The 27,911-nt window shown below is 40.0% G+C and overlaps 1 protein-coding gene across 3 annotated transcripts; it reads left to right on the top strand.

Moving 5' to 3' along the window:
* Positions 1–2,565: 2,565 nt before the first annotated feature.
* On the top strand, positions 2,566–26,986 carry mybl2a (v-myb avian myeloblastosis viral oncogene homolog-like 2a). Of its 3 annotated transcripts, none has more exons than XM_048242130.1 (9): positions 2,566–2,771; positions 11,273–11,360; positions 16,975–17,227; positions 17,400–17,471; positions 18,376–18,468; positions 18,842–19,062; positions 23,565–23,676; positions 24,164–24,232; positions 24,525–26,986. In XM_048242130.1, the coding sequence occupies exons 1-9, from the start codon at positions 2,576–2,578 to the stop codon at positions 26,433–26,435; spliced, it is 3,015 nt and encodes a 1,004-aa protein (XP_048098087.1). In that variant the 5' UTR covers positions 2,566–2,575; the 3' UTR covers positions 26,436–26,986. The 3 variants fall into 3 exon arrangements, with proteins under 3 accessions (XP_048098087.1, XP_048098088.1, XP_048098089.1); XM_048242131.1 differs by lacking the exon at positions 2,566–2,771 and adding an exon at positions 3,276–3,529; XM_048242132.1 differs by lacking the exons at positions 2,566–2,771; positions 11,273–11,360 and adding an exon at positions 13,927–14,173.
* Positions 26,987–27,911: the final 925 nt, after the last annotated feature.

Here is a 27,911-nt window from a genome sequence, read left to right as displayed (position 1 = left end):
GTGTGTACTACTCATGGTCAAGGTAATTGTATTGTCCCCAAGGGGCAATTATTTGCACAGCCAGCAGACAGACATAAGGACAAGACGCACAACAATACATAAAAACATAAAAGAAATACCCACAGTATCTAAAACACAATAATAAAAATAAATTTATTTAAAACAGTTTTGGCAGACTGTTTAAAATGGAAATTTAGAGATAAAAGAGTTTCTGAGTCTATTGGACCTGAGGGGAGTACTAAACTGGCAGGACAGGGGATGGCTAGGGTCAGCTGCAATAGATTGGGCCTTCTTTGCCACTCTGTTAGAGTAGGCGTAAGGGAGAGTGGGGAAGTTGATGCCTGCAATCTTGCTACATGTCCTGACGATACTCTCCAGTCGATTTTTGTTTTTTATGGACAGAGAACCAACTTAAAACAGACTCAATAAAACAGGAATAAAACATTCTCATAAAAGTGGGGTCAATGTTAAAATTCCTCAGTTTGCGATAAAAGTACATGCGCTGATGGGCTTGGCACAAACAACATCAGTGTGTGAATCAAAACATAGCTTGCTATGGGTGCATGGGTGTATGAGTAACAGAATGTGAATACCATGCCTGAGTAAGTAGGACTGTAAATTGATAACGGTTAATATGCCTGTACTGGTATAAGCAATTTCTGTTACATGTATGAAATCAAATAATTATAATTATAAAAAATTGAAAAAAACATAGCTTTTACTGTCTCAACCGGTTGGCCATCAATGATAGTGGGGGAGAAGAGGGGGGCACTGCTTCCTAAAATCAATAATTAGTTCCTTAGTCTATGATACATTTATGTTTAAAAAGGAGTGCTTACACCAATCATTAAAATCATCTGCAAACTTAAAAACCTGTCTTCCATCATACTGTGAACGACATTCATTCGTGTATAAAACAAAGAGGAGAGGGGAGAGGACACATCCTTGGCGGGAGCTGGTAGAAGATAAAAGATTGCCAGATAAAACACCGTTAACTTTAACCCTTTGGGATCTGGAGGTTAAAAAGTCAACTAATCAGGCTATTAGCCCTGGGTTGATGTGTGTCTTTGAAAGTCTGTCTGCTAAAATGTCTCATACACTGAAATATCATCTGTCATCTACCTATTGACCAGATCAAGCACTGTGTCTTTATTACAATTGCTGGCACAATAGACTCGGCTCAGAGGCAGATGAAACCCATTTAAAATGATTTTCTTTTTAATTTAAAAGATTTCAAACTTGGTATCCAGAACCCCCACAGATCCTCATTGGTTATTAAATCCAACAGTAGGAAAATGCCAATACTGGCATGAATTCATTCTGGGGTTGTAACTATCTGTTGCCAGACCTAACATTCCAGCACATTATTTAAAGATTTACATATACATGTTTGCCAAACTAAATATTTAAGGTAAAAACATCTCACACCAGTCAATCACAATCTTCTGAAAATACCTACATAGCATTATCCAAGGGCTACTGAAACATCTTCAATGTCACTTAAAGCCGGTTTTCACAAAGGAGATCCAGGTGAGTGACAGAGTTCTACTGCCCACGTTCTACTAAGAGTTCTACTGCCCACGTTTTGACATTTCTCTTCATGAAGTCCACAGTGCAGGTTCACCATAGACAGTGAGAAGAGTGGGTGGGCCCACACCATAGGGCTGGCAAGGGAAATGACCATATGGAAAGACACAGTATGTGGATGAAATGATGACATTTAAAATGCAATACTGCCCTCTGCTGGTCAAATAGATAGATAGATAGATAGATAGATACTTTATTGATCCCCAGGGGAAATTCAAGATGCATTTTTCCAATTCATACAAGGCTTTGAAACTTGCAACCCAATGTCCTTCTTGTACAATGTACCTCACAGGGTAACTAAATATTTGAATGCTCACAGAATTCACTCTGTTGATGACTCTAATAGACAAATGCAACCAGCTGCATTGAATCTAAACTGGGTGAAGTGCTGATGAGTTTGTATCTTAATGTTTTCACGCTCAGAATCAGCTTTATTGGCCAGGTTTGCGTAAAACAAACAATTTGACTCCGGTTAATCTTTGCTCTCAAAGTAAAACACACTTAACATATAAGAATAAAAAAAAAGAGTATAAGAATAAAAACAGGACAGTAAGAATAGAATGAAGGGCAGTAGATATGGCTGTATAAGTAAAAATACAGTATATTTGCAAATAAATAAATAGACACTATGTCCCTGTCAAGGTTGCCAAGTCGTGGACACCTCAACTGACAGCTCAACTGCTTAAGAAACTAAATGCAACGGCCTGCAAAAATACACAATGCTGTCATTTGGGGGAAAGGACCATGCCTGGGTTTTAAGTAAAAAAAATACCTAGACCATACAATGACACAACTAGGTGTTGAATATAAGGTCCAGTCAATGCATTGCTGGAAAGTGCAGATACGAACTTATCATATAGGCTACAAAATACAAGATGGCATGTACGTGAAGGTTTCAGTCTGATTATAGCATGTTCAACGTCATCATAGAGACGCGCACGCAATTTAGGGGCGGAAAACAGCACCAGAGGGCAGCATTCTAGCGGAGATGACACGAAGTTGTTGTGCAGTAAACTGCACCAACCGCCAAAGCGATGGGTGGAAAATGTTCAATATTCCGGGGGGTTCACATCCCTTTGCCAAGAACAGAAGGAGGTTATGGATCCAGGCCATTAAAAGGGCTGATTGGGGCCCAAATGGTCCTAAAGGCGGCCAGAGTCTCTGTAGCGCCCACTTCCTGTCTGGTATGTTTCGTTTGCTGTGTTCTCAACCGATGTGTCGAGGTAAAGCGAGGTGCACCGTTGAATTCTGAGGAACCTAATGTTTTTTGTAGCCTAGCTATAGAGTAGACCCAAATGTTATTTAATTACTATATCAACCGTCTCTTGAACATAGACTGTATAAAAAAACTCTGGAAGACACTTTCAAGGAATTTCCCAGATAGCCTATCTCAGGCATAGACAGTAAAAGACAAATTTAGCCGTCTAGCTCCATAGACCACCATTGTTTTTGCACTTATTCGTGATCGCCCCTAGCGGAACTGCAACAGATTGCAGGTACAATGCAGGGGGAGTGATCCGGCTCTCCTACTGCGTAAACGGGCACTGGAATATCCCATAGACTGAATATATAGAACTGGACAGTGTGGTTGCATTCAGCAGTGTTCTATGGAATCGAAGCCGCCGAGGCGACGCCATCTTGGAAAATTTGCAATCAATTTGAAGTGCTGTGGGAGTGACAGCTGTCACTCCCCGATGTGAGTCGCTACCGGATGTGAGTCGCGCATGCGTCACTTTGCTACTTTGCGACTACCAGTGCTGTTAGCCACAGAATGACATTAGCCTACACAGCAGTAATGTATTATTTAGCGTAAGGCATCACATTTTCACGGCATAATCTCTAATGTCAGTTCTAGATTAGAGGCTGAAGTAGCCTGCTAGCGAGAGACTTCTGTAATATCAATAAAAATTTACCTATAACGAAGTTTGTTCACTGCTGGCAAGTAAGTAAGCAATCAAGCACAACAAAGTTTGTCACTTGAATGGCGTTTGCTAACGTTAGCAATCAAACAATCTTAGATAGCTAAAACGTTTTTGAAACAGAAAGGTTAATTATTTTATGGATTTCAGTCGGATCCCTTGGCGTTATGCCGTAAAACCTATCAATCTGAGCATGCGTGACTCACATCGGGGAGTGACAGTGCGGCTGCGCAGCAGAAGTTGAAGCATGCGCAGTGAAGAGGAGTCGCGGTCAGGCACGCCCACTCAGTGAGTTAAACACGCCCCTTGTCGAGTGAAACCCGCCCCCTTCTCCTTTCCACAACACAGGTCGATAATGAGGTCGACTCGGCGCCGAAGGCTAGCTGGCTGAATGAATTTAGCGGCTGTGAGTTAGCTAAACAGCAGTCTTCGGTTTGTTCTTGTCTGGTAAGTTTTGTGTATCAACTGAAAAGTTTTTTTGTCTATTGTTGTTCTTAAATACGTCTAAGAGAGCTTATTATGTTGATTACAGACTGTGAGAAATTAGTATGGTGAATACTAATCAGCTAACAACAGAAATACGGACAGCGAATTACATGCTAACGTTAGCAGCTACATTACCGTTACTGTAAACGGTAGGCTAAGTTGGTCATTGAGGTGAAGATTAGCAAACAGCTCCCGTAAGAGTCGATGCATGTTTAGTCGGTTTTAGTAGTTTTTGCTGTTTTCAAATATCTCAATTTGAATGTATGCCATCTCAACATGGAGTAACCATTGACTGTACATGGAGATTAGTCAGTACAGTTTATGATGTGATAAAGCAACGTAAGTTAACGTTAGATGAAGCATGGACCTCATCAACTTGTCATATTAATGTAACTAGCCTACTAGCCAGTTTACCAACGTTGCATTTTTTTTTCTAACGACAAAGACACCTCCGTTAGAGCTACACCTGTGACGGTAGGTCGGTAGTTGTAGACCGCATAAGTGAATGATCGATAAATGAAACGCCTGCATTAAACACTACGCCAAGAACCAGTCACAAATTGGTGAAAGTAACACCTCAATTTGTCATCTAACGTCCATGATCAGTCATACTGATAACGTTATTTTTCAAGCTGACGCAAGTTGATGAGTCACATATTTAAATATGGAATTTAATATTAAAATCGCATGTTTAAACGTGTAGTTAACATTAGGTAGGCAGTGACATTTATTGCACACATATATTTAATTAATTGGTATTACTAGTGTTGTTGAGTGCCTCATTATATGCTTTGTAATATTGTAAAATTGTCTGACTAACTTTATTGTAACTTTCCTTTTTGCAGATAAGGTATGGGTGATTGCTGAATGTACTGGAGGTGGCGGCAAGGAGGTCTCCATTAGTCTGCAAGGGAATGCCTACGTGAAGTGGTTTGGCTGGGGTGGTCTGAGGTGGCATGTCCTCCCCCTTTCTCCAAGTTCCCTGACACCACCCATTGTCACTGGATCAACCTGAAGCCCCTTATACATGGGACATGGCACAGCACCACTACGAAACACATGACTTTCAATAACTTGCGTGGCACCAAGATAGGTCTGCCGCTGCTCTGAACCTTCTGTTAAACGGGTGGTTCAGGATTTTGGACATAAGACCTTATTTCCAAGTAAGCAAGTGTGATCAGTGGAGACCGTTTTCAGCACGTTTCATCCAGTCCTTCTAATTGCAGAGTTACAGAGGGTGCTAGGCTGGGGCTAAAGTCAACGGTATGTGCTAGCCTGCCACTAAAGACAGTCTTACCCACTCCAAAGTACACCTGAGTACATTGGACAAAAGTGTAACCTAGCCATCATAATGTGGTATTTTCTTATGCACTTGAAGCAAAAAATAAAAATATGTTTCTTTAAATGTAGTACCACTTTAAACACATGACTCACTGAACAGCAAAGTAGCTTCCTGATTATGTGTAAAATGTCTACAAAGTATCCTGATGTAGTAGGTCCATGTTCTCATATTTTTACAGCTGACATGAAGGCTGCAATATTACATTTTTGATTTATAATGGAGCACCCTCTCTGGCTAGCAACCCTGTGGTAGAGTCATACGATTACAGACATATTGAGAGAGCCTATGATGAGTTGTCACAGTTTTCAATTTAGACATATTGAAATGGGGCACGCTCACGGAGGATTTACACATCACTGGCAAGACCTGATCAAATCATACCAATGCAAAATGCTTCTCCAGTAGTGCAATCGCAGGTAACAACAATACCTTAACTCAGCATTTTCAGATACCGCTGTTATGAGCATACTAAGCAAATTGTCCATTTGTAACTTTGGAATCCCTCCTCAATGCTAAGCTATGGTCCAATATGTGTTCACTAAAAAACAAGTAACGTTATTTGTCTGGCTTATTAATAAATGGTCATACCGAGGTTGTCGAACACCTAGCAGGCTAGGTGACGTTTATTGCCATTCGCGGCAAAAAACTAAGCAAGAGTTAACGTTAATGAAACTTAACATCGCCTTCTCCCAGTGACTTAAGTGCATTCAAATGAAGTTGCAACGGTGGTGGCGGCAATCACTGGTCACATTCAACCATTTGAAACAAGTAGGACTGTAAATGATCGTGACTATGGCTAACGCTACTCGATCAATATAGCAGAGCCCTTTTACTTTACCTCTCAACTGGCTAATGCTAGCATGATTTAGCATGCTATAAGCTAATATACTTTAGCATCTACGAAAAGAACAGCACATATATTTTTTTTCACTAAGAATCTGTCACAACTAACAACGATGTCTCTTACAAACAATCACACAATGTATGACTATCAATATGTATTTAATCAGACTGTGATAAGATATAGCCTAATGATAATAACAGCAACACTTATTTAGGTTAGATTAGGTGTCGATATCAGGTGTCCTTAAATAAGGTAGCTTATTGCTGCCAGCCAGCTGTCAATCATAGATGTAAACATTTCTTTAGGATTTGTTAAAATAACATTAAAAATAAAAATCAAAGGGTTATTCCTGTTATTATAATTTATCATTAATAGAATACTACAACTCCTCTCCTGAAAAATGTTCCAGCTTTCTCCTCCTGGCCCAACAGCAAACCAGCCTTTTATACATATGCACACACAGCACATACTACTCACCCCTCACCCCCATCCCCATCCCTATCCTGTCAATCATAGATGTAAACCATCCCCCTTTTTAGATTTCATTGATTCAAAATAACATTAAAAAAATAATTTCAGTGATGTCTTGTTAAGATGTGTTTAAATGAAAAATAGTGTGTTATAATGTCAATGATGTTTGCAAATAAAAAAAAAAAAAAAAATAAATTTCAGCGATGAAAAGAAAAGTGTGTATCTTGAAAACTATTTTTTCAATAAAAGTTGTAGATGCAAAAATAGTTTTAGGTGAGAAAAGTGACACGGAAAGTTGGCTACTTGCCCATTGAAATACATGGAGATGGGCGGAGTTACGCATTGTACTGCAACCAGCCACCAGGGGCTGGACTAGCGCTCGCATCACTCTTAACAGACGGCACACTGTCCAGTTCTATGTATACAGTCTATGGAATATCCAGATTGACGTCAGCTGTTCCCACTATAGACCCTTTCAAGACAGTTCCATTATCAGCATCATAGTTGGCCCCACAAGACTTCCTTTTTAACATTCCATATGTTATCTTAACCCTTAAAGGTGTAGGTTTTTGAACGTTCTAAGTTCCGCAACAATTGAAGGTTCTAAAATTCTATGTTGAATTCAATGAACCCAGATATTCTTTAGAACGTTCATTTGTCAACATTCCCGTCACACCGGTGTGACGGTACTCCTTTAAGGGTTAATGTAGAGGAAGTAGATTGGGGCCCAAATAGAACGTTCAAGCATTGTTTTTGTTTTTATTGTTGAAAGGGTCTAGATCAGTGGCGGTTCCTAGAAGGTTTCCGCTTCCGTTAAATACATTTTAACGGCAATGCATCAAAGTGTTTAACGAAAATGTCAACACTAAAACGAGGACCGTGTTGTTCTGTGGTTGGATGTTCCCTTAGACCAGGAACAAATTTACTACCTCAAATTAAGGTGTTTGGCGTTTTCCAAAAGAAAAACATCAGCGCAATGCTTGGATTGTTGCTGTCAAGCAAGATGGTTGGATACCAACAAGCAACTCAAGAATTTGCAGCACCCATTTTATAACAGGTAGCATGACAGGAGACCAGGGATCGTTAGCAACTAGCATTAGTGCTACCACTCCAATTAGGAACAAATCACATCACTCACTTAATACATGCTCATTCCACATGTGGAATGGGAGAGGGGCTTAAAATACATAGAACAGTTTCTTAATTTTAAACGGCTTTAGGTAGGCTAGTCAGAGATTTACTTTTTAGATTTCATGATGTGAAGCTATGCAAGCTCGCCACAGTAGCCTATTTTAGGATAGGCCAGTATGATTGTTAGATTTTTTCACCTGTGACATGCATAGCCTACTCCTATGGAAAAAATACGGCGTATGTGAATGTTCGGCTATTATAGCCAATAATAATGTGTGACATTCATCAAAATCGGTAATAACTGTGCTCCTTGACATTTGATTTGACCAATGATTATAATACAGTAGATAGATCATATTCAGTAGATCAAAGACTGGCCAACTAAATTGTCCACTAATCTTAATTCTGATTTTTTTTTTTGTATCCACCCAAACCAGTGATCCACCATGGTCTCTACTAGTCCATCTCTACATGGTGAAATGGGGGGCTGGAACCTGGCTTCAACCCCAACTGGTTTTCCACCAATTTGGGGACCTAATAGATCAGGGTTCCCACGGGTCATGGAATTTTGGAAAGTCTATTCCAGAGATAGAAAGTCAGGAAATTTTATAATTTTTGGTGCAAAGTCATGGGATATCAGGGAATTTTGTTGTAGCAGCTTAAAATTTACTTAGCCTACCAAAATATATTAATATAAATATATTTCCACTAAAAATTGGTGTTTATCTGGTTATTATCTTTATTGCCTGCTTGAGTAGGCCAACTTTGTTTATTCAATGCTCGTTTATTCATCTCCCGCTCTAAAAAAGTAAATTATATTTGAACGCAACGTGACTGCTCGTCCAAGTCCCAATCTTTTTCAAGTCCTGAACAAGTCATCAGGTACTCTTCACTTAATAATGGCATTATTAGACTATCGATCATAATTTTAACACTTCCATCTAATCCACAGATTTTTTTTTTATAAATACAGATTAAAATATGTTCAATGTTTCTGTCTTGAAATCTTTTACGATATATGCATGCGCATACAATATACACATGTGCATACCTGAGTAATCTGTACAAAACCGATAGCTACATGACAAATATAAATATTGTTTTTCCAAATTGCGGAGCCCATTGTAAGTATGAGTAATAATTTGACTGATGGCATTTCACTGCGCTAGGCCACAGATTTGCCTGCAAACTATTTATTAGGCTGTCTGCCAGTGGCGACTCATAAGGGAAGCCAAGGTCAACACTTTTATATTATTTGAATGATAATAATGACACAGTAATTTTGTTTTAAAGTATTCATTTCTTAAGAAATACTACACATTTGATGCTGTTTATCTCATTTGTAAATGGTGCACTGTCACTTTAAGCCCATTGTGTGCCACTGTCCACACATTCTCATAATTATCTTTTTTTTACCAGCTCCATTCCTATGGCTAGTCCACAAACTCAAACATTGTTTGTGCCACATGTATAGGACAATATTAACAATGATAAGCATGATATTAAGTTGGCACAAACAGCTTTCATTCCTTTGGAAATAGATGCATGTATGACATGATGCTTGCTTGACATTTTCTGTTTGCAATTAAATGTGAATTATGAGCCTGGTAGCCAGTAGCCACCTAGCTAGCTGAGTGGAATGCGTTTCAATCGGCATATCAATGTGCTTCATGTAAACAAATTATTGAATACTTCAAGACTCACCAGTTCCATTACACAAAGGCAAAGACAACTCTTCATATTCTTGTCCACTTTCCAAATCACAGTGAGTGCAGCCTATGTCATAGTGACCTGGATCTTATAGTTTATAACAGTAGTGAGAACCGGATAAATCCGCAATTTCCCCTAATCTCATATTTGTTGCCTTCATGATTTCCTTTTATACGTTTCTTATATTTAAAAGAAATATCAATCACCATCAACAATGACAAGCCAGCTGTCACTCGTTTTCTCTCCCTCTCGTGCGTGCTTAGATGGGGTTCTCAATTAAATGCAGTAGGCTAGCATAAGTTCAAGTTGGATCTTAATGGAGAGGACTCGAAAAGTATCATCTTTATGTAACATGCTGTTGGTGCATTTTGACATTGTAAACGTTCTCTAACAAGAGTGCAAATCAGTTTGCAGTAAAGCTACTAGTTATTGGCTAAATGTTGGTCGTTTCTCTGTCTCTTGGTGCCCTACACACAGTGCGTAACGCATGTGGGGGTAGCGGCAGCACTGAACTGTGCTCTGGACTGGCCGCTTGTCTCCGCTTTTTTTTTTTTTTTAGTCGCGGAGGGAAAGCATCTCTGGGGTGACTGGTCCACGATCAGGAAATGTAGTTTTTGACTCGAGACATGTCAAGTCGTCACAAGTCAAAGAGGCAAAGTCCGAGTCAAGTCTCGAGTGAATAGTATTCAAGTCCAAGTCGAGTCGCAAGTCATGCCGAATTTTATCAAGTCAAGTCTGAAGTCATTAAAATCATGACTCGAGTCCAAGTCATGTGACTCGAGTCCACATGTCTGCATTATATAGGCTTTGTTGTCAGGGAAAAGTCATGGAATTTCACATTTGATTTAGAGTGACAGATGACAGTACGATTGAAAGGATTGTGTTACTTTAGAATTTTAAACTAGGTGGATGATCAAGCAAAAAAGATACACAATATACATACTGTAGGGTTACATATGATTGCCACAAAATAAAAAAATGTTGTCCTTCCATAACGGTCAGAGTTGAAACCAAAATGACCATTTTGCCTTCTTCAGTTGATTTTTAGAAAATTATGTTGAAAAAAAGAGAAAAGTGGGATCCAACACTTTAAAGTTAGCTACAATGTGGCATACTATTGCAATAAAAAGAAAAACTGGGGTTGCTCTTCTCTGAAGAGGGCAATAAAATTGGGGTTGCTGTTCTCTGAAGAGGGCAATAAAATTGGTGTTTTTCCAGGAAAAATGCTATTTAAGTTATTTATGTTATGTGTGATGCATTAAAAATCACTTGAACAAAAATTCAAAACTCCAGGTTTGTTTTAATGAAAAGGACATCAATGGTGGGCAAGATAGTAATTCTAATGTGAGATTAGACATCTACACGTGATACTACCTCAGTGTGCACAAAAAAATAGGGTTTTGAGAGAGGAGGGGGATATTTAACAAAATGGTAGGCCAACACACAAACTACTGGCATTTGTTGCAGTTTTCTAGGTAGCGATGGAAAGGCATATCTCAGCAACAAAATGAGGTATCGAGCTGAAATTGGACAACATTTTCTCTATCATTTCTCTAACATTTTCTCTTTACAGTCTGCACACATTCTTTAGTTGACCAATGCACACACCTTAAATAACTAATTCAAACCATTTTGTTAACCTGCTTTATTTTTTGATTTGTTTAATAGCTCCTGCTTTTTAATAGGGATAAAAGCGATCGAAATTGGTTCAGTGTTGAGTAATATCAAACTGATGTTGGTTAAACTATTAACCAAACTAATATTTTCTCTTTCTGTTACCAGGAGAACCATCCATGGATTGTGATAGTCCAGATTTTGTTCCATCAGTTTTTTCTCGTTGCACCCAAGATACAACAGCGAAGATGGCAAGGTCTGTGTCATGTCATACATACACTCACTGAGCTCTTTCTAAAAACCTGAACACCAACTTACTCATGCCATTTATAAATCAATTAATTGTGTGGCAGCAGTACAATACATAATATCATGTAGACACAGAGTTTGTTAAAGGTACTCTAAGCGATGCCACTCGTTTTTTAGGCTAAAACATTTTATGTCACTTACTGCAAACATCACCTAACCAATCGCTAGCTGTCTGTGTCCTGAATACACTGTAAAAAAACACGATCTCTGTGGACACCGCAGGCTCCAAAAACAGCAACAAAAACAACCTGGGCAAACCTAGCCCAAAAAAACATAACAAACTGTTCCAGCAAATCACAGACGAGATGCGCGTTTAGGAGAGTTTCAATTGCATGGGAGCAGCACGGAAGGGAGGGGGAGGAAGTAGCGAGCTAGCTCTCTGTTTTGATAATTGAGAGTGCCTTGGAATCCCCTGTTTTTTTCTCATCCAAAGAGCACCTCAAACAAACAAATTTGAGTCCAGGAAGAGCTCCTAGACAGACATTTTTTGAATACACAGATATGACCTTATTATGAGCAAGCGCCCTCTGTGTCATTTGTAGGTGACTAAATCTAATTTAATTGTTGTTATGAACTGGATATGTGATGATTCTGTGAATACTGGATATGGGGCCCCCGTTGTACAATGCCTGCATACCACAAATAGTGCAATCATACAATCAATGAGAGCATGTGGTTATAAATTATTTGATGCAACAATTGCTTTTCTGGACCAGTGACTGACATTTGGGTAATTTTCTGCGGCACACCTGATGATCTCTCACGGCACACTAGTGTGCCCCGGCACAGTGGTTAAAAAACACCTTTAATCTTCAAATCAACCATTAAAATAGGGGGAAAATGTCATTATATGCTGTCATTATCTGTCATTCTTAATGTTGGTAGCAATTATCTTTATAGTTATTGTTCCTGGTGTGAATGGCCCATTACACTGGGAGCAAGGAGGCTAAAGCTAATGAGTGCTAGTGTATGCTTCTTAAAGGTGTTATGCAGAGTTTGTTTGTCTTATACATTTTAAAATTACCAAGAAATGCTAACAGAATGTAAAGAAACAACTGTTTTGACATAGTCAAAAATGCCTATGCTCTGTGTAGATATCCACTTTGTGTGGGAATAGCATGTGCAGAAAGACAACATTCCTGCACACAGACACCTACACTCAGACACGCACACATACAGACACACACACACAGAACCACACACACAGCAGGCCCAGTTAGGAGAACAGTTAGGTACATAGCACAATTATTATTCGGGTCCAGTAGACCTGGACACCACACTCTATGTAATAGTTATGTGTAGGGGGGTTGTACCGTGCAGTCATTAAATCTGAGGTTAAATAAATAACAAATAGGATAATTTTCTTTTACCACACTGGTCCCACAGGCCCGAACACCAAATCAGACTTTCCAATTGTCCCTGAAGGTTATGGAAATCTGTCCATAATCATTATGTCCTTGCTAGTAGTAACACTGTTGACTAGATCAGTGTTTCTCAAACTTTTTCAGACCAAGGACCACTTAACCAATGAAAAAAAACCTCACGGACCACCTAGCTAAAAAAAAAGAAGAGTAGACGTACTTCAACAGTATATTACACAATAGGCCTCACCTTGCTTATTGTGTCAGAGGATTCATATAATTTAAACTGACGTAGCATACATAGGCATGTTGCAGAACTGTTTGAATTTACATACAAGTTGGTTCAATATTGCAAACAACTCATCTATATTATATTTTACCACGTCTGCTTGCGGACCACTAGTGGTCCCTCGGACCACACTTTGAGAAACACTGGACTAGATAAGCTACCAGGAGGCCTACAAGTTGGTAGCTTACAACTTAGCTGAAACTTTGCAGGCTAACAGATTTTCGTTAGGCTACATAATAGCTACTAAGCTATCCGTTTACCGAATGTAGCCAGCCTAAGTCAAATGTTGTCAGACTAACCATTGCATTTGCAAACGTATGAAAACCAAGTGATCACTAAACGACAACATTCAGCCTGATGCCTTTACGTTATAACTATCGACAAGCAAAATAAGGAATAGAATGTAGTGCTGGTTTATTTTCCCTCAGCTAAACCAGTAGGCTGAAGGCCCCAAAGGTAGACTACAGAACATGTCTGATTATGGTTGTTATTCGTTTACCTCCCAAACGAGTGGCCTTACTTATAGCCTAGTTAGTTTTAGTTGTATGGAACATTGTTTTTGTTACACGCTATGGTTACATGAAACAAGGCTACAACATTTGCTAGCAGTTGACTGTTGTAGCAGCTAGCAGTGCTACCAAAGAACAGTTAAATTGGATTAATGTAACAAGACTAATATTACTATACTGTGTATGATATTAAAAACGTACACGCGAGTCGATTGCGGTTAAAAGGTATATGGAAAGTTATATGTCGCTATTACATTCGTCGAAGTTTAAACCACACCCTGAATAGCCTATCCCTTTTTACTGGTCACATTCAGCGACACCCTGTTACTCTCAACAGACATTCATTGCGCGGTAATCTATGGGCTGATTCAGTAGGCTAGTGTTTATCATTTGGTAGCCAACTGAAGACGATGTAGCAGACATTCCCTTCCATGTGTGTGCTGTGCATCTGCTAAAGACAATTAAAGGCGTGAAATAGTAAGGCCAAATGAACACCCAGTAGCTTCTGTGACTCCACGGAAGTATTTAAGTTACTGTTTAGGGCAGGCTATTGGAGAAATACTCCTGGAAGGAATACCGAGGAAATGTCCGAGTTGAACGGGTAAGCAGGCTACAGCCTCTGGACTAATATGAAAGTTCGCTCATACTTTAGCCTACTTCGTGACGAAATGTGCTGCTGCTCTAAATTAGATTTAGGAATGCATGATTCTGAAAGCATACCATGGGCGTGTGTACGTTGGTGAATTTCGAAGCATTCGTTATTTACAAACGGAAATCTAGTCAACATGTTTCACCCGCCTGGGCCGTTGTTCGGATGCTGCTGTGCAGGTCAGTGTTATCAAACAGTTAATGCTGACTGTTGTGTGAGCAACAAACGGACCTTCAGAACTGACCACGATTGACTTTGGAGCCGAGGTCCTCTGCGATTCAAGTTACACGTGGACAGTACTGTATATTAGATAGTTTATTTTGCACGGTAGCCGTTTCATTGTATTCTTAAGTTAGATTGTCGCGTGCAGGGAAGCACTGTCTGGCTAGAATGTAACCAGAGGGCAGACAGGCTCTGATGTAACCAAGCCAGTTTCAGCACACTAAGGAAACGCTTAATAGCTTCTATGTCCATAATTATAATAGGCCTAATTAACATTTCGCATATTCAGCTTTCGAAGACCACAAAGACCATACACGCTTTCCAAGAGGTTTAGGTTTACCTTAACGGACATTTCTAAATGGGGGAGGAGTTCCCATGTGATAATTTCTTTTTACTATTCAGTCATCTGCCATAGGCTAGGCTATCCTATCACCCTACACAAAATTATTGATTTTTTTGGCCGATTCCCAATACCAATACTTAGGCTACACACATTTTAATTTCCTTTAAAGCAACACAATGCTGGACTTTTACCGTAAAAGAAAGGCTTTAAACTTGCATCATTTGATTGCAATAGAAGGTGTGCTAATATACAGGTGTGCTTATACTGTAAGTTTACATACCCTGTACATACACATGCTAAAGTTGACTAAAAAGAGGAATAAAATATCTTTTGGAAATTGATCTTAATGCTGTAATTTTAAAAAATCCAACCTTTAAGGACACCAACTTTCTTTGTGAATGAATAATGTATTGTAAATAAATAAATGTTCTTCCTTAAAATACTGGTGCTCATACACCCATATGTCAAATTCCCATAGATGCAGGCAGATTTTTTTTTATTTTTAAAGGCCAGTTATTTCATGGATCCAGGATACTATACATCCTGATAAAGTTCCCTTGGCCATTGGAATTAAAATAGCCCCACATTATCACATACCCTTCACCATACCTAGAGATTGGCATGTTTTTTTTTCAGTTAGCCTTTAGCTGGTTTGATTTGCATTGCATCTTACCCCATGATCACAATTGTGAGACTGAAATGTAATCATAGTCTATGTAAAACTGGTAGGGGTATTATCATGACCCATTTAATTGGTTTTTGACAAACTCTTAGTGCTAAAATGCATTGGATATTAACACCAAGGGGCATACATTTCAATTAGTCCATGGTGTTACTTTAAGGGTTTTTCCTGTACAATAACTCGGTGGTTCTTCTCAGACAACTTTTTGTCTGGCAACCCCAAAAAAAAAAAAAAACATGGGCCAAGTCTCGTGACCCCCTTCTCTCAACATTTCTGGTTTCGAAATTTTGTGAGATGGTCATTGGAAGCAGAGACAGAAAATGTCTTCTCTCATAGGTAGGCTATGTCAATAAAGGCATTATGTCAATGGCAGCCTTTGACTAAAAACCTTTACAAAAATGTCTTTAATCCAGACAAATAATTTTGCGACCCCTCCAATATTTTTGGTGACCCCCAGTTTGAGAACCACTGCAATAACTAACCATTTACTGTTATTGTGATGACTTATTTGCTGCAGATAAAGGCACATTTCCTTTCATTCTACAGTGTTTCCCACAGAATTGAATTCCATTTGTGGTGGTTGGTTTGCAGAATTAACTTGAATACAACAGTTTTTAACAATTAGCACAGTGTGGTTATGATGCTAACCAGATTTAAGCACAATTTAGTACAACCTGGAAAATCATTGTGTGCTGGTTAAAGTTGATATTGTGGTGGGCCGCCACAAATAAGTCAATGTATGGGAAACACTGTTCTACCATAAATGCACACTAGATATTCACTCATGAAAAATAACCCTAATAGTTTGGCCATTGAGCTAAAAGCCCAGGCAATTGAGAATACAATTTTTAAGTTATCTGCCGATAACAATGTTGTACTGATAATACTGTGGCATGCCTATCTAAGTGTGGCTTAAATCTGTTTTGTAGTCTATATACTTAAAGGAATATTCCACCATTTGGGGAATTACTCATTTTCCACCTCCCCTTGAGTTAAACAATTGAGTTTTACCTTTCTCAAGTTCATCCAGCTGTTCTCTGAGTCTGGCGATACCACTTTTAGCTCCAGGGTAGCATAGATCATTGAATCGGATTAGACCATTAGCATCTCGCCTGCTAGCATCACGAATAAAAGTGACTAAAAGTGAATAAAAGATTTCTGGTAATTTTCCTATTTAAAACTTGTCTCTTCTCAAGTTAGAACATGTAATAAGACTAATGGAAAATTAAACATGGCGATTTTCTAGGCTGATTTAACATGGAACTATACTCTAATTCAGGCGTAATAATCCAGTCACTAACCAATTTGTCTGCTGCAGCTCAACCTTGTTTCTGGAAGTTAGCCTACGGGGACTATTTTCAGGTGCTGCATGATTGCATTTTGCTGCTGCGCCCATGGTGTTCCTTGATTATTACGCTGGAATGAGTATAGTTCCACATGCACACTGGCTATAAAGGATTTGAAGAATTAATTTGTTTATGTCCTGCCTGTGTAATTGCTTTTCAGTGTGAAAGAAGAGGACCAGGAAATCCCAGTTCAGGACTCCACGGTTCAGGACTCCACGGTTCAGGACTCCACGGTTCAGGATTCCACGGTTCAGGACACCATGGTTCAGGATTCCACGGTTCAGAACATCTCAGTTAAGGACACCACGGTTCAGGAAATCTCGCATCAGGAAATCTCCCAGCCTGACACAGACTCTGATTTGGCTGAACAGAGGGATGGTCTCAAAGTGAATGTGAGATGGTCACGGGAAGAGGTCTGTATACTAACTTGAATCCACAGTAGTCCAAGATTGTTTAATGCTTCTCTTTGTCACCACAAATTAGTGTTTGAAATACACTCAGGTTAAGCAGAAAAAATAAGCTCATGTCTGCTCTAGTTATGTGATCATGTTATTTTCATATTGTTTTCTTAAAAAATCACATCAGGATGAAACCCTGAAAATGTTGGTTCAGAACTTTGGCCAAGAAGACTGGAAGACCATTGCCAGCTTTTTACCTGTGAGTATGAGCGCATTACAAGCAAGGCGACATTCATTTTGATCTGTTCTTTCCTCATAGTCAGTGACTACGTTTCCATGCAATCCATATTCCGACTAAGGACCATATTCTGGTTATGGCAATATTCAGAATAAGATGTTTCCATGTGTAGCAGAAACGGAATATTCCCGTTTACATGTATATCAGCATATGTTGAATAAAGCAGCGAAGTAGTATAGTCATGATGTCTCAATTGTCTCTGTCCATGAATTTCATTCATGACCACAAAATAGGTGAATTTGGCCCGATTAGAGCTGCTATTGTTTTGCAATTTAGCCTTATAATAGGCTGCTTTGAGGGCTTTACACAGATTCTTCATCTGTCAGCAGTGCGTAAGACCTACATCTGTCAGCAGTGCGTAAGACCTGCGTCTTTGAGCATTACAATACTTTCACCCATGCTGACATATAAACTTTTAGGTTTTAATACATAAATTTACCTAATCTTCACTCTAGAAGTACAAACTTTTTGCCACACTTTTTGCTATGTTTGCCAAGTGTCAGGGCATCAAACCAAGCTACCAAAATTCCTTGCACGAACATGCACAGACAATTTAATATTCTGAAAAGGGCATTTTCTGACTAATGTGTTTACATGACACAATATTCCATTTAATTCCATTTCACGAGGCATATGCTAGAGCTGTTATTCCAGTTTATTTAGAATATGACCTTAATTTGGTTATGGCAGCTGGAATAAGGTGTTTACATGACTTGTGCACAATTGGAATATTGTCATTATTCTGATTAAAACCGGAATATGGCGTGTATGGAAATGTAGTCACTGCCTTTCTAGCAGTTGAAGTTGGACCTTTGAGATTAAATCAAAATATTTACTTTCTTTGTCTTCCTTTTTTTTTTACCAGGGACGCACAGAATTCCATTGTCACCACCGGTTCAGGAGAGTGCTTGACCCTGAACTGATCAAAGGAGGCTGGACGAAAACTGAGGATGAAATGGTCAGCATAATTTGAGTGCATGAATGCTGCAAATTTAATAGATGTTATGGGATGTTCTTCAACTAGAGTGCAGTATGACATAAAATGTTTCCCTGCACATTTCATTCTGTTCTGTCTAATGCTTGTTATAAGATCCAGCTAGATCTGGTTGGAAATAATTGACACACCATTGTGGAACACTGTATAACTTGACATTACTGTACATTAACATATGTAGCAGATGCTTTATCCAAATTGATTCGTAATAGGTGATTTAAAGTAAACTTAAGTTATGAGTAATATTGCTTTGCCTTTAGTTTTCAAAGAGTCTAAATACGTGTAGATAGTGAGTGAAGTACATTAACTAACATTCTGGCTGTTGGTTTCCTACCAGTTGGTGAAATTGGTTGAGATGTATGGAAGTAAGAAGTGGACAGTGATTGCCAGGCACCTTAAAGGTAGACATGGCAAGCAGTGTCGTGAGCGGTGGCACAATCACCTCGACCCCGGTGTGAAGAAGACATCCTGGACCTTAGAGGAAGACCTGACCATCTACAGAGCACACCGCGCGCTTGGTAACCGCTGGGCTGAGATTGCAAAACTTCTTCCTGGAAGGTACCTGAGATGCAACATTTCTCTGAAAAAATAAAATCTCAGTTACTTTTAATCTATAAGTGCTGGACATGGGCATAAGTACCAAAGTGGTTTAAATTAGCTGTGCTTAATTATTAATTTTTAACCCATAGCATTTACCCCCCTATTTTGAAAAGCTAAGGGCTTGTACCCCCCTATTTTGAAAAGCTAAGGCCTTGTAGAATTTTTTGGTACCAATAGATTGACTGTGTGATGAACTATCAGAGAGGGGCAAAGGGTAGAATGATAGTTTTTCTTATAGGCGGGTATGTACATCTCTAGAAATAACCACATTCTGCCCTCTTGGTCACTTGTATTGTCTTGAAAACACCACTGAGGCCCACTACCAGGTCTTGTGAATCTGTATCTCAAAGTAGATCCCTATAGGATGAAGTATGACTGTGTGGGACCCATATTTGTGTGGGCATACACATGCGTTTTGCTTTGGAGACTCCAAAAGGACCTTTGGTTACCCAAAACACGTACTGACAAAAAAAAACTCTTCCTATACAAGAACCCCTTTATGTAGAACCATGATCTTGGTGTCAAATGAAAGGTTACACTCTGTGTCATGTTGCTTGCACCTGGAGTGCTTTGCAGTGGCTGTGCCATGAGTCCAGAGAAGCATGATCTGACCTGAAACTCTTACTTTTGCTCCTACACCTTTGAGATTTCCATGAAAAAGGACAAACAAGTGAACATTTGTATTATAAAATGAAACAAAGGTAAAAAAAAAATAGTAAATATTATAAATATAAAAGGTAAAAAAAATGAAATGCAGTGCAAAAATTCCAAAAATAACAATACCCTGGCAAACGAAACATCAAATGATTCACATTCAATGCAATACAAATTTATTTGTGTTGGCAACCACGGTCAACAAAATGGAGCGTGTTATGAACAACTGAAATAGTTCTAATATTGTGTACTGTGCAGAGATACGCTGGGGGCCAGGAGTCCTCATAGGGCGAAACGTGGGCTGTGGTGGTATGGTGTCCTGGATGTCCGTCCTAAGCCATGGTTCTGCGTCTCCACTCTCCTGTCTGCTGCTGGAGCACCCTCTTCCCCTGTTTTGGCCTAGCTCCCTCTGCCTCTCCCCCTGCTTCTTGCAGCACCCTTTCCTCTTCTTGTGCCACTGGTCTCGGCCACCGGCTCCTCTTCCTCAGACACAGGATCCTCAGCTCTTGTTTTTTTGCTTGGCGGGGCCCAGTCTTCATCGCTGTCACTGAAACAATTGTACAGGTGGAAGTTAGACTCAGACCCACTAAAGTATATGAAAACCCTTCCCAACAACTTATTCAAATTATATAAATGTGTGTACTCAGGTCAGACCTCCCCCTGCACTCTCTTTTTTACACACACACACACACACACACACACACACACACACACACACAGCATTCTCACCTAACTCCCCTCCCCCCCAGGTACCAGAACACTGTTCACACCTCCCCCAGGTCACACTATCTAGGGTACTATAAGGGTGTAGGGTACTATAAGGGTATCACCCTCCCCTATGCACACTGAAGATCCACAGAAATGTTTATGCACACACTAGAACTGCTAAATAATAACTGAACAAAATTGTTTAGGACAAAAAACAGAACCCATGTACTGTTACAGGAGAAAAACAAATCACTCACACTCTCTCTCACACACACACACACACACACACGGCACATTATGTTAAATGCTAAATGAAAAACTATGCACTAGCGCATACCATGCACAGGCGATCACGGTACATATTTAGCTAAATGAAAAACTATGCATTAAACATTACAAAAGCAAACTAAACTGTATCTGTAACTGTATATGGATATAAGTAGTCTACTCACAGCTCAAAACCAGGGTCCTTCCCAGCTAAAAAGTTCTGCTCCTCCTCGGAGTCGCATTCCGAGAAATTGCTTTCTTCTCCTTCATCGATGTCCTCCAGATCATCAATGTCCTCGGGTTCTTCGACATGTCGTCTTTTTTTTGTCTCTTTGGCATGTTTTACGAACAAAAACCTTCAAAAACATGTCTCTTGCTTGTTTAGTAACAAACTTCTAAACCACTGCTTCGGCGACTGGTTATGCATGAGCATTGCGCATTGAGTTTAGCCGACAAGGAAGTAGAATGTGACGATGTGTCACGTGTCTAAAGAAAGCTCTCCTCGTTGGCTACACGGACATCTAGGTCCCATCTCATTGACTCGTTCAGACGCAGCGCTATGGCCATTCAAAGACTGGTTGTCAGATTCATCGCTTACGTGACTCATTGGCTTTGATGGCATCTATCTCGACTCTCATTGGTCCTAGAGACATGTAATTGGTATCGATGGAATCAGAAGAGCCTCGTGAACACGCAGAGTACCGTAAATCCAGCGACAATAATGGAAGTCAAACCGAAATACCTGGATTTCCGCGGAAAATAAGTTTTTACTTCGCTTCTTTCCTTATGTATCTGTTTTGTTTGCGCTGGCGTGTACGACTACTCAATATTTTGGCAAGAAAACAATGTAAATATTTCACATCTATGGATTCTTAGGAAAATTTCAAGACCAAGCATGCTGGGCTAACTTAGGGCCTGTCCACACGGAGACGCTTTTTAGGTTAAACGCAGAGGTTTTGCTTCGTCTTGGCCGAGCGTCCAAACGAATCCTGTAAACGCACTGCCCGAAACCGCACTTTTCTGAAACCTGGTCCCAGAGTGGAGAAATCTGAAACTGTAGCCCGTTTGAGTTCGTTTAGACAGCGAAACCGCACATCCTGCTTGCGTATCGATGATGTCATCGCCACACCTCAGCTGCCCTGGACTTGCACTTATAGTATTGCCTAACAATACTAGTTTTCATACATGACATTACCCCACGATTACACTCCGTTAAGATAAATATCACAACTGATGCTGCGCCAGCTACCGATAGCTTATGACTTGGTGGACTGAACACTGTTTTTCCGGTGTTTTTTATGCATTCTAGCTACTGTCAGTGGCGAGAGAACTTAAGTTATTAGGAAAGTGCGGTGTAAGTTTAGGCTACATTAATTTGTGCGTAGTGCCAGTGTCATTCATTTATTTTACATTTCTTACAACATATATACATGCATTCACAGTCGAAAGTGAAATCAGATATAAGCATACAAAGACGCTTAGAACTCACGTTAAGCCGATGGTAGCACACTGAATGCTAATGCGATTTGATGCAGGCAAAAGTATTGACTGTTACTAACGAAGGTTTTATAGCAATATTATAAATGTGGCGACAGAATAGCCTAGAACTTGGGTAAGCCTTGCGTTTAGTAGCCTAATTGCGGTGATAGCCAAAGCGAATGTGAATCACGGACTATCCTACAACCAAAGAAAGTAAAAGGTGATTAGTAGGCCTACCCTGCGTTAGCCAAATAAAGGACGGGACTGCACCCTTCACAAACCGTAAAATAAAGTTTAGTAGTTTTACAGTTGGCTACAGTTGACAGTTCACCATCAGTCCACACAAACAATTCTGGTTTCCTTGCACTAGCCATTTTCGCCATTAGCCTATTCTGTCTGTTTTAAAGCGCAAGTTTTGCCAGTTTTGGTGAATTTCTGTAGACACAGTGCCACCTATAGGCCTGGGGTATGAAGTAACGTGTTGAGTCGTGTTGAGATGGATCCGTTTGGACGCAAATATTCTTGATACGGTTCCAGGGAAGACGGAGGAAAAAAAGTGGTTTGGTACGTGTGGACTAGGCCTTATTGGTACGGCCATACAGACAAGTGACAAAGTATACGCAGCAACTTTGGGGGGTGGTGGAGGGGGGTATTTGGATATGTTATATATCGGGATAAACTTATATTTTACACACGAAATATATTTTGATTCATGGAAAGCTTTACATTCTTGAGATTCTCAGCTTTAAAATGGTATATAGCATGACTATGGTAGTTAATGATAAGGTGCAAAAAAATGCATGGGGGTTGTTGGGGGGAGGTGGGGGGCACTGTATTTACCCGAATACGGGTCACCCTTAGTGTACTGGTTAATATCAGTATTCTAATATTTTGAGATACTGATTTTTGTTTTTTTATGAGCTGTAAGCCATAATCGTCAAGATTTTAAAAAAATGGGGGGAAAAATGTCTGTCTAGGAGCGCTTCCTGGACTCAAATTTGTTTATTTGAGGTGCTCTTTGGATGGGAAAATGTAGATGAGAAAAAAACGGGATTCCAAGGCACTCTCAATTGTCAAAGGTTAAAAAGCCTTTATTTTGTTGGCTTGGTTACATTTAAACCTTTAAAAAAAAACTCAGACGCGTTTCGGCAAACAAGCCTTCATCAGGGAGTCAAACGAGTCAAACGTTTTTTTCTCATTTAAATAAATGGCTTGAAATATTTCACTTTATATCTAATGAATCTAGAATATAATATTATGAAATATTCAAATGGGGGGGGGAGGGGGGGACTTTTTCATGATATTCTCATTTTTTGAGACCCACCTGTTTGATACTTTCTTAATGCCGACAGGACAGACAACGCTATTAAGAACCACTGGAATTCTACAATCAAACGGAAAGTGGAAATGGGTGCCTATGAAGGGCAGGACATCGCGCCACTTACAGCTCTTGAGATCGGGGAGGTTAGAGAACACCTCTTTTTTTTTCCCCTAAAATTAATTTCTGGGGCCAAATAGGTCTGTTCAATGTAATAACATTGTGTTTGAAAGAAAAACATGGGTTTGCTTAATTTCAGGTGTTGTGGTTTAATAAAACCCTCTTTTCCTTTTTTTCCCAAAGCATATAAGCTTAACTTACATAACATGGTTTTCTCGATTGAAATGACTATTTGAATAGTCTACAAAATAGACTATTATATTTAATTGTAAACAAATAGGACAGTCCTGACTTTTCTTTTTTACAGTGTGTGATGTCATCACGCTATGTCTCAGAAAGTATTTTGCAGGATTTTAAAAATACAAAAACACTGATGTATTTTGATTCAAAATATTAAGACATTTCTATCATCCCAGTCAAATACAATTTACAAAACAATGCTTTGTATTCGTATTTTAAACACATGTATCAGAAATACTGCCCATCCCTGATTGTCTTTATTGGTGTGTTCAGATTGATTTCCGCTGCGATGTTGTTCTTGATGCAGAACCAGCGTCTGACAAAGAGGAGGAAGTGATTAAGGTATTTTTTTTTTTAGATTTGTTTAGATGACATTTATTGAAATGCCATTTGTATTTACATGCACTGTATTGACTTACACTTGTAAGCAACATGTGTTTTTGGCTCCAGTATGACTTGACGTGTCCTATATCTTTACTCCCATGTAAAAACGTACACTAGCGTCATTGTCATTTCCATTCTAGTCCATATTGATTGTTTGAGTGCCCTATGTGTCACTCTTGCTGTTGTGATATTATCGTGAGTGCTGTTTTCCTTCATGTTAATGTAATATGTAAAACTTTGTATTTTGCAGACTGCAACCATTGCACCATTGCAGACTGTGCATGTAGAGCCTGTACATGTAGAGCCTGTGAAGTACAAAGTGATCGAGAAACCTAAACCTGTGCCCAAAGCCAAACCGGCAACAGGCGTTGCACCGGTTTTGTTTGTAAAGAGGGGCAATAGCAGTCCCACAAACATTTGTGGTCAGCCTGGCTTAAGCAACAACAAGCAGCCAGCCCGGCAGAAGAACATCACAGAGGCCATGCTGCGGATGATCGCCAAAGACATGCTCCCACTGAGCTTCGTGGAAGGCGCTGGCTTCCGGAGCTTCATGGCGGCAATCGCGCCACAGTACTCCAGACCCTCGCAGCGTTCCGTCGGGCTGAAGCTGTACGACGACGTCGAGAAGGTCATCAAACCGCAGATGATCCGCAAATTGAAGAACTGCGTTGCCTTGACCAGTGAAAGTGCCATCATTCATACGACTCTGGATCTATGGTCCAGCCGGGGCACTGACCGAATCATCGCCGCACAGCTGCATTTTCTTGATGAGGACTGGAACATCCAGCGCCCCCTTGTGGCTTTCCGACACCTGAGTCATAAGAACCTGGCAGCAGCAGTGGCTCGGGAGCTGGAAGCTGTGCTCCTAAGCTACGGCCTCTTTCCAGACAACCTTGGATACATTCTTTTAAACGAGGCGAAGAACAGCATAGCTACCGGTGATCTGTTCTGCAGCTACAAAATCATGTGCTGCCCACAAAGGAACGATCCGGATGAAGAGGAACTGGTGGCCTATCTGGATGACGTGCCCTCCAGCAACAGCTGTTTTGAAGTCCCATATGGCACGCAGTCGAGCTGCGTCGCAAATGAGTTGAACTCGGTGATCAAAGAAGCCCTGAGGAACTCGAGGGTCGTGGAGAACCTGCTCCTGCAGGTGCACAACGTGGTGGCGTTCTTCCGCGGCAGTGCTTACTGGAACGAGATGCTGGGGAAGGAGTGTGGCCTCTCGCTCGCCACACCGGGCAACCTCGGCAACTACCGCTGGAACTCTGTGTTCACGGCCATCCAGAGGATGACGCACGAGACCGCCTGGAACACAGTGGTGTCCGTGCTGGGGCAGGCGCGCATCGAGGCCAAGGACTCGTCCACCTCCCCACCCCAGCTGAGGGCTAAACGAGAGCAGGTGCTGGACATCATGGGCCTGTTGGAGCCCTTCGAGGAGGCCATCCAAGTGCTCCAGGCAGAGGGGGTGACCTTCTCCCTCATCATTCCATCCCTCATTGGCCTGAACAAAACTTTAGAGACCAGGTCGACCAACTACAGTCACTTCTGCAAGGAGCTGCGTTCTGGGCTTCACACACACTTTCAGCACCTAATAATGCAGAAGGACCTAATTCTGGCCACCATTTTGGATCCCCGCATCAAGCTTCAGCCCTTTGATGATGCAAAGCATGAGGGTGAAGATGCAGGTTTAACTGCACCATCAAAAGCTCAAGTTCGAAGCCTAGTGGCATCTGAGATTGGTGAAGCAGACATGTGCTTCATAAAGGTAGAGGAAGAAGTGAAACAGGAAGTGGATGACCAGGACAGTGGTGGGACCAACCCAGAGGACGGTAACATCAAGCGCAAGAAGATATTCAGTTTTTTACAGCCAGCTGCCAAGGCCATGAAGTTGTCCGAGCTTGATATCTACCTCGCAGAACCCTTGCTTGATGGTGATGCATCCATTTTGGCTTTTTGGAAAAAGGCTACTCATTTCTCGCAGCTCCAGAACATTTCTCGCAAGTTCCTGGCCATCCCGGCTACCTCCGGGGGATTTGATCGTCTATTTCCCATGGCATCTTGTATCGTGCGGGCCAGAAGGAGTAGGTTACCGCCCCACACAACGGAAAGGCTGCTACTGTACAGAGAGTCTCTTAAGTCAAAGAATGCTATAGCTTAGCAAAAGAGCAATCATACAAAACACACACATACAAAAATACCTCAAACTAATGAATGACATAAACTCATCAATTAACTGCATTGTATTTCATTCAAAACATGATTGTCTATTCATAGCTGTTTCTTTTTGTTGGTTTCCATCCTCAGTCTAAATAAGCTGCCATTGAGCTTGTAGTTTCACACTCATGTACCACTACATCATATTGATTATTTTCCTGTAGCGGTAGTAATTGTTGAATTAATAATCAAATCATGAATTATATTAGGACATATTTCATTCATTCTTTGTGTCTTTGATTCATTTTCCGTCACCTACCTCCAGCAAACCTGATATCCACAGTCACAGCGTGCCCTTGACATGGACATTGTACGTAAGGCATCTTGTTGAAAATGAAAATACGTACATTCTTTCAATTATTGGAACTGCATTATGGTGAACACAATGACTAATGCTGATTTTGAAGATCACAAACTCTCATATTCTCATTTATTTTTATATTTACAGTTTTTGAGAAATATTTTTTGTAGGCAGAATAAATTATCTGCATCTAATCATGGCATTTTGTTGTTTTTATTCTCTGCATTTATTATCATTATGTTGTAAATATTATTTGAAAATGAATGCTTGATGTCTCTGATAAAATCATGTTACCGGTACTCCTTGGAATTTATGCTCTGTAGGCTAGTGACAAATGGTCAGAAAGGGCTTTAGTTTTTCAGATACCCCTACCGGAGGTAGAACTAAACCCAACAATGTTTTTCCTCATCTCTAAGGTCTCCCATATATGAAATGGATTCTTAGCTAAAAATATTTTACTGCTAAGATTGTTAAATTAACAGATATTGTTATACACCCCAAAACCAAAAAAGAACTAAAATATAGCCTGTCCGTATTGGAGTTAAGGCATATAAATTAGTGCAGATCAATCACACAAGCTCTGAGAGCTTTGAAACTTGGCATGTTTATAGTCAGGAAGTTGCTTTACCTACTAGAAAAGACTAGATGTGAATATCTTGATGTATGGAACGAATAGAGACATGTAAACATACACCTAAAATAAGCGGACATGCAAAAAATGAATATCTATGCAGAATGTTTTCATTTACTTTGTAGCTGCTTTACCAGGGATTATCATAGGAACACATATGATGGCTTATGGGAAAGGTGGGGTTGTACTGAATCCAACAATACCAAATATGTAAATATAGTATGACGAATCAGGGTGTTCTGTCACTCAATGTATGAGGTGTCCAAAATGAAAGAAAACGGAACACTGGCAAAATACAGTCTCCAAGTCCAAATTACATTATCAGTGGTGAGGAGAATGTTGACATTCATTGTTACTGCAAGGTAAGTTACATAAGGTAAGTGCTCCTCTATATTTACATTTAATAATGATACATTTCATATGTCCCAGTATTAAACAACAGATCCAATTGAATCAGGTTAACATTGGAATGGAACACCTTTATTAAA

This window comes from Alosa alosa, chromosome 4 (assembly GCF_017589495.1).
Source record: "Alosa alosa isolate M-15738 ecotype Scorff River chromosome 4, AALO_Geno_1.1, whole genome shotgun sequence".
Classification (NCBI taxonomy): Eukaryota; Metazoa; Chordata; class Actinopteri; order Clupeiformes; family Clupeidae; genus Alosa; species Alosa alosa.
This window is presented reverse-complemented; position numbering and strand designations above follow the sequence as displayed.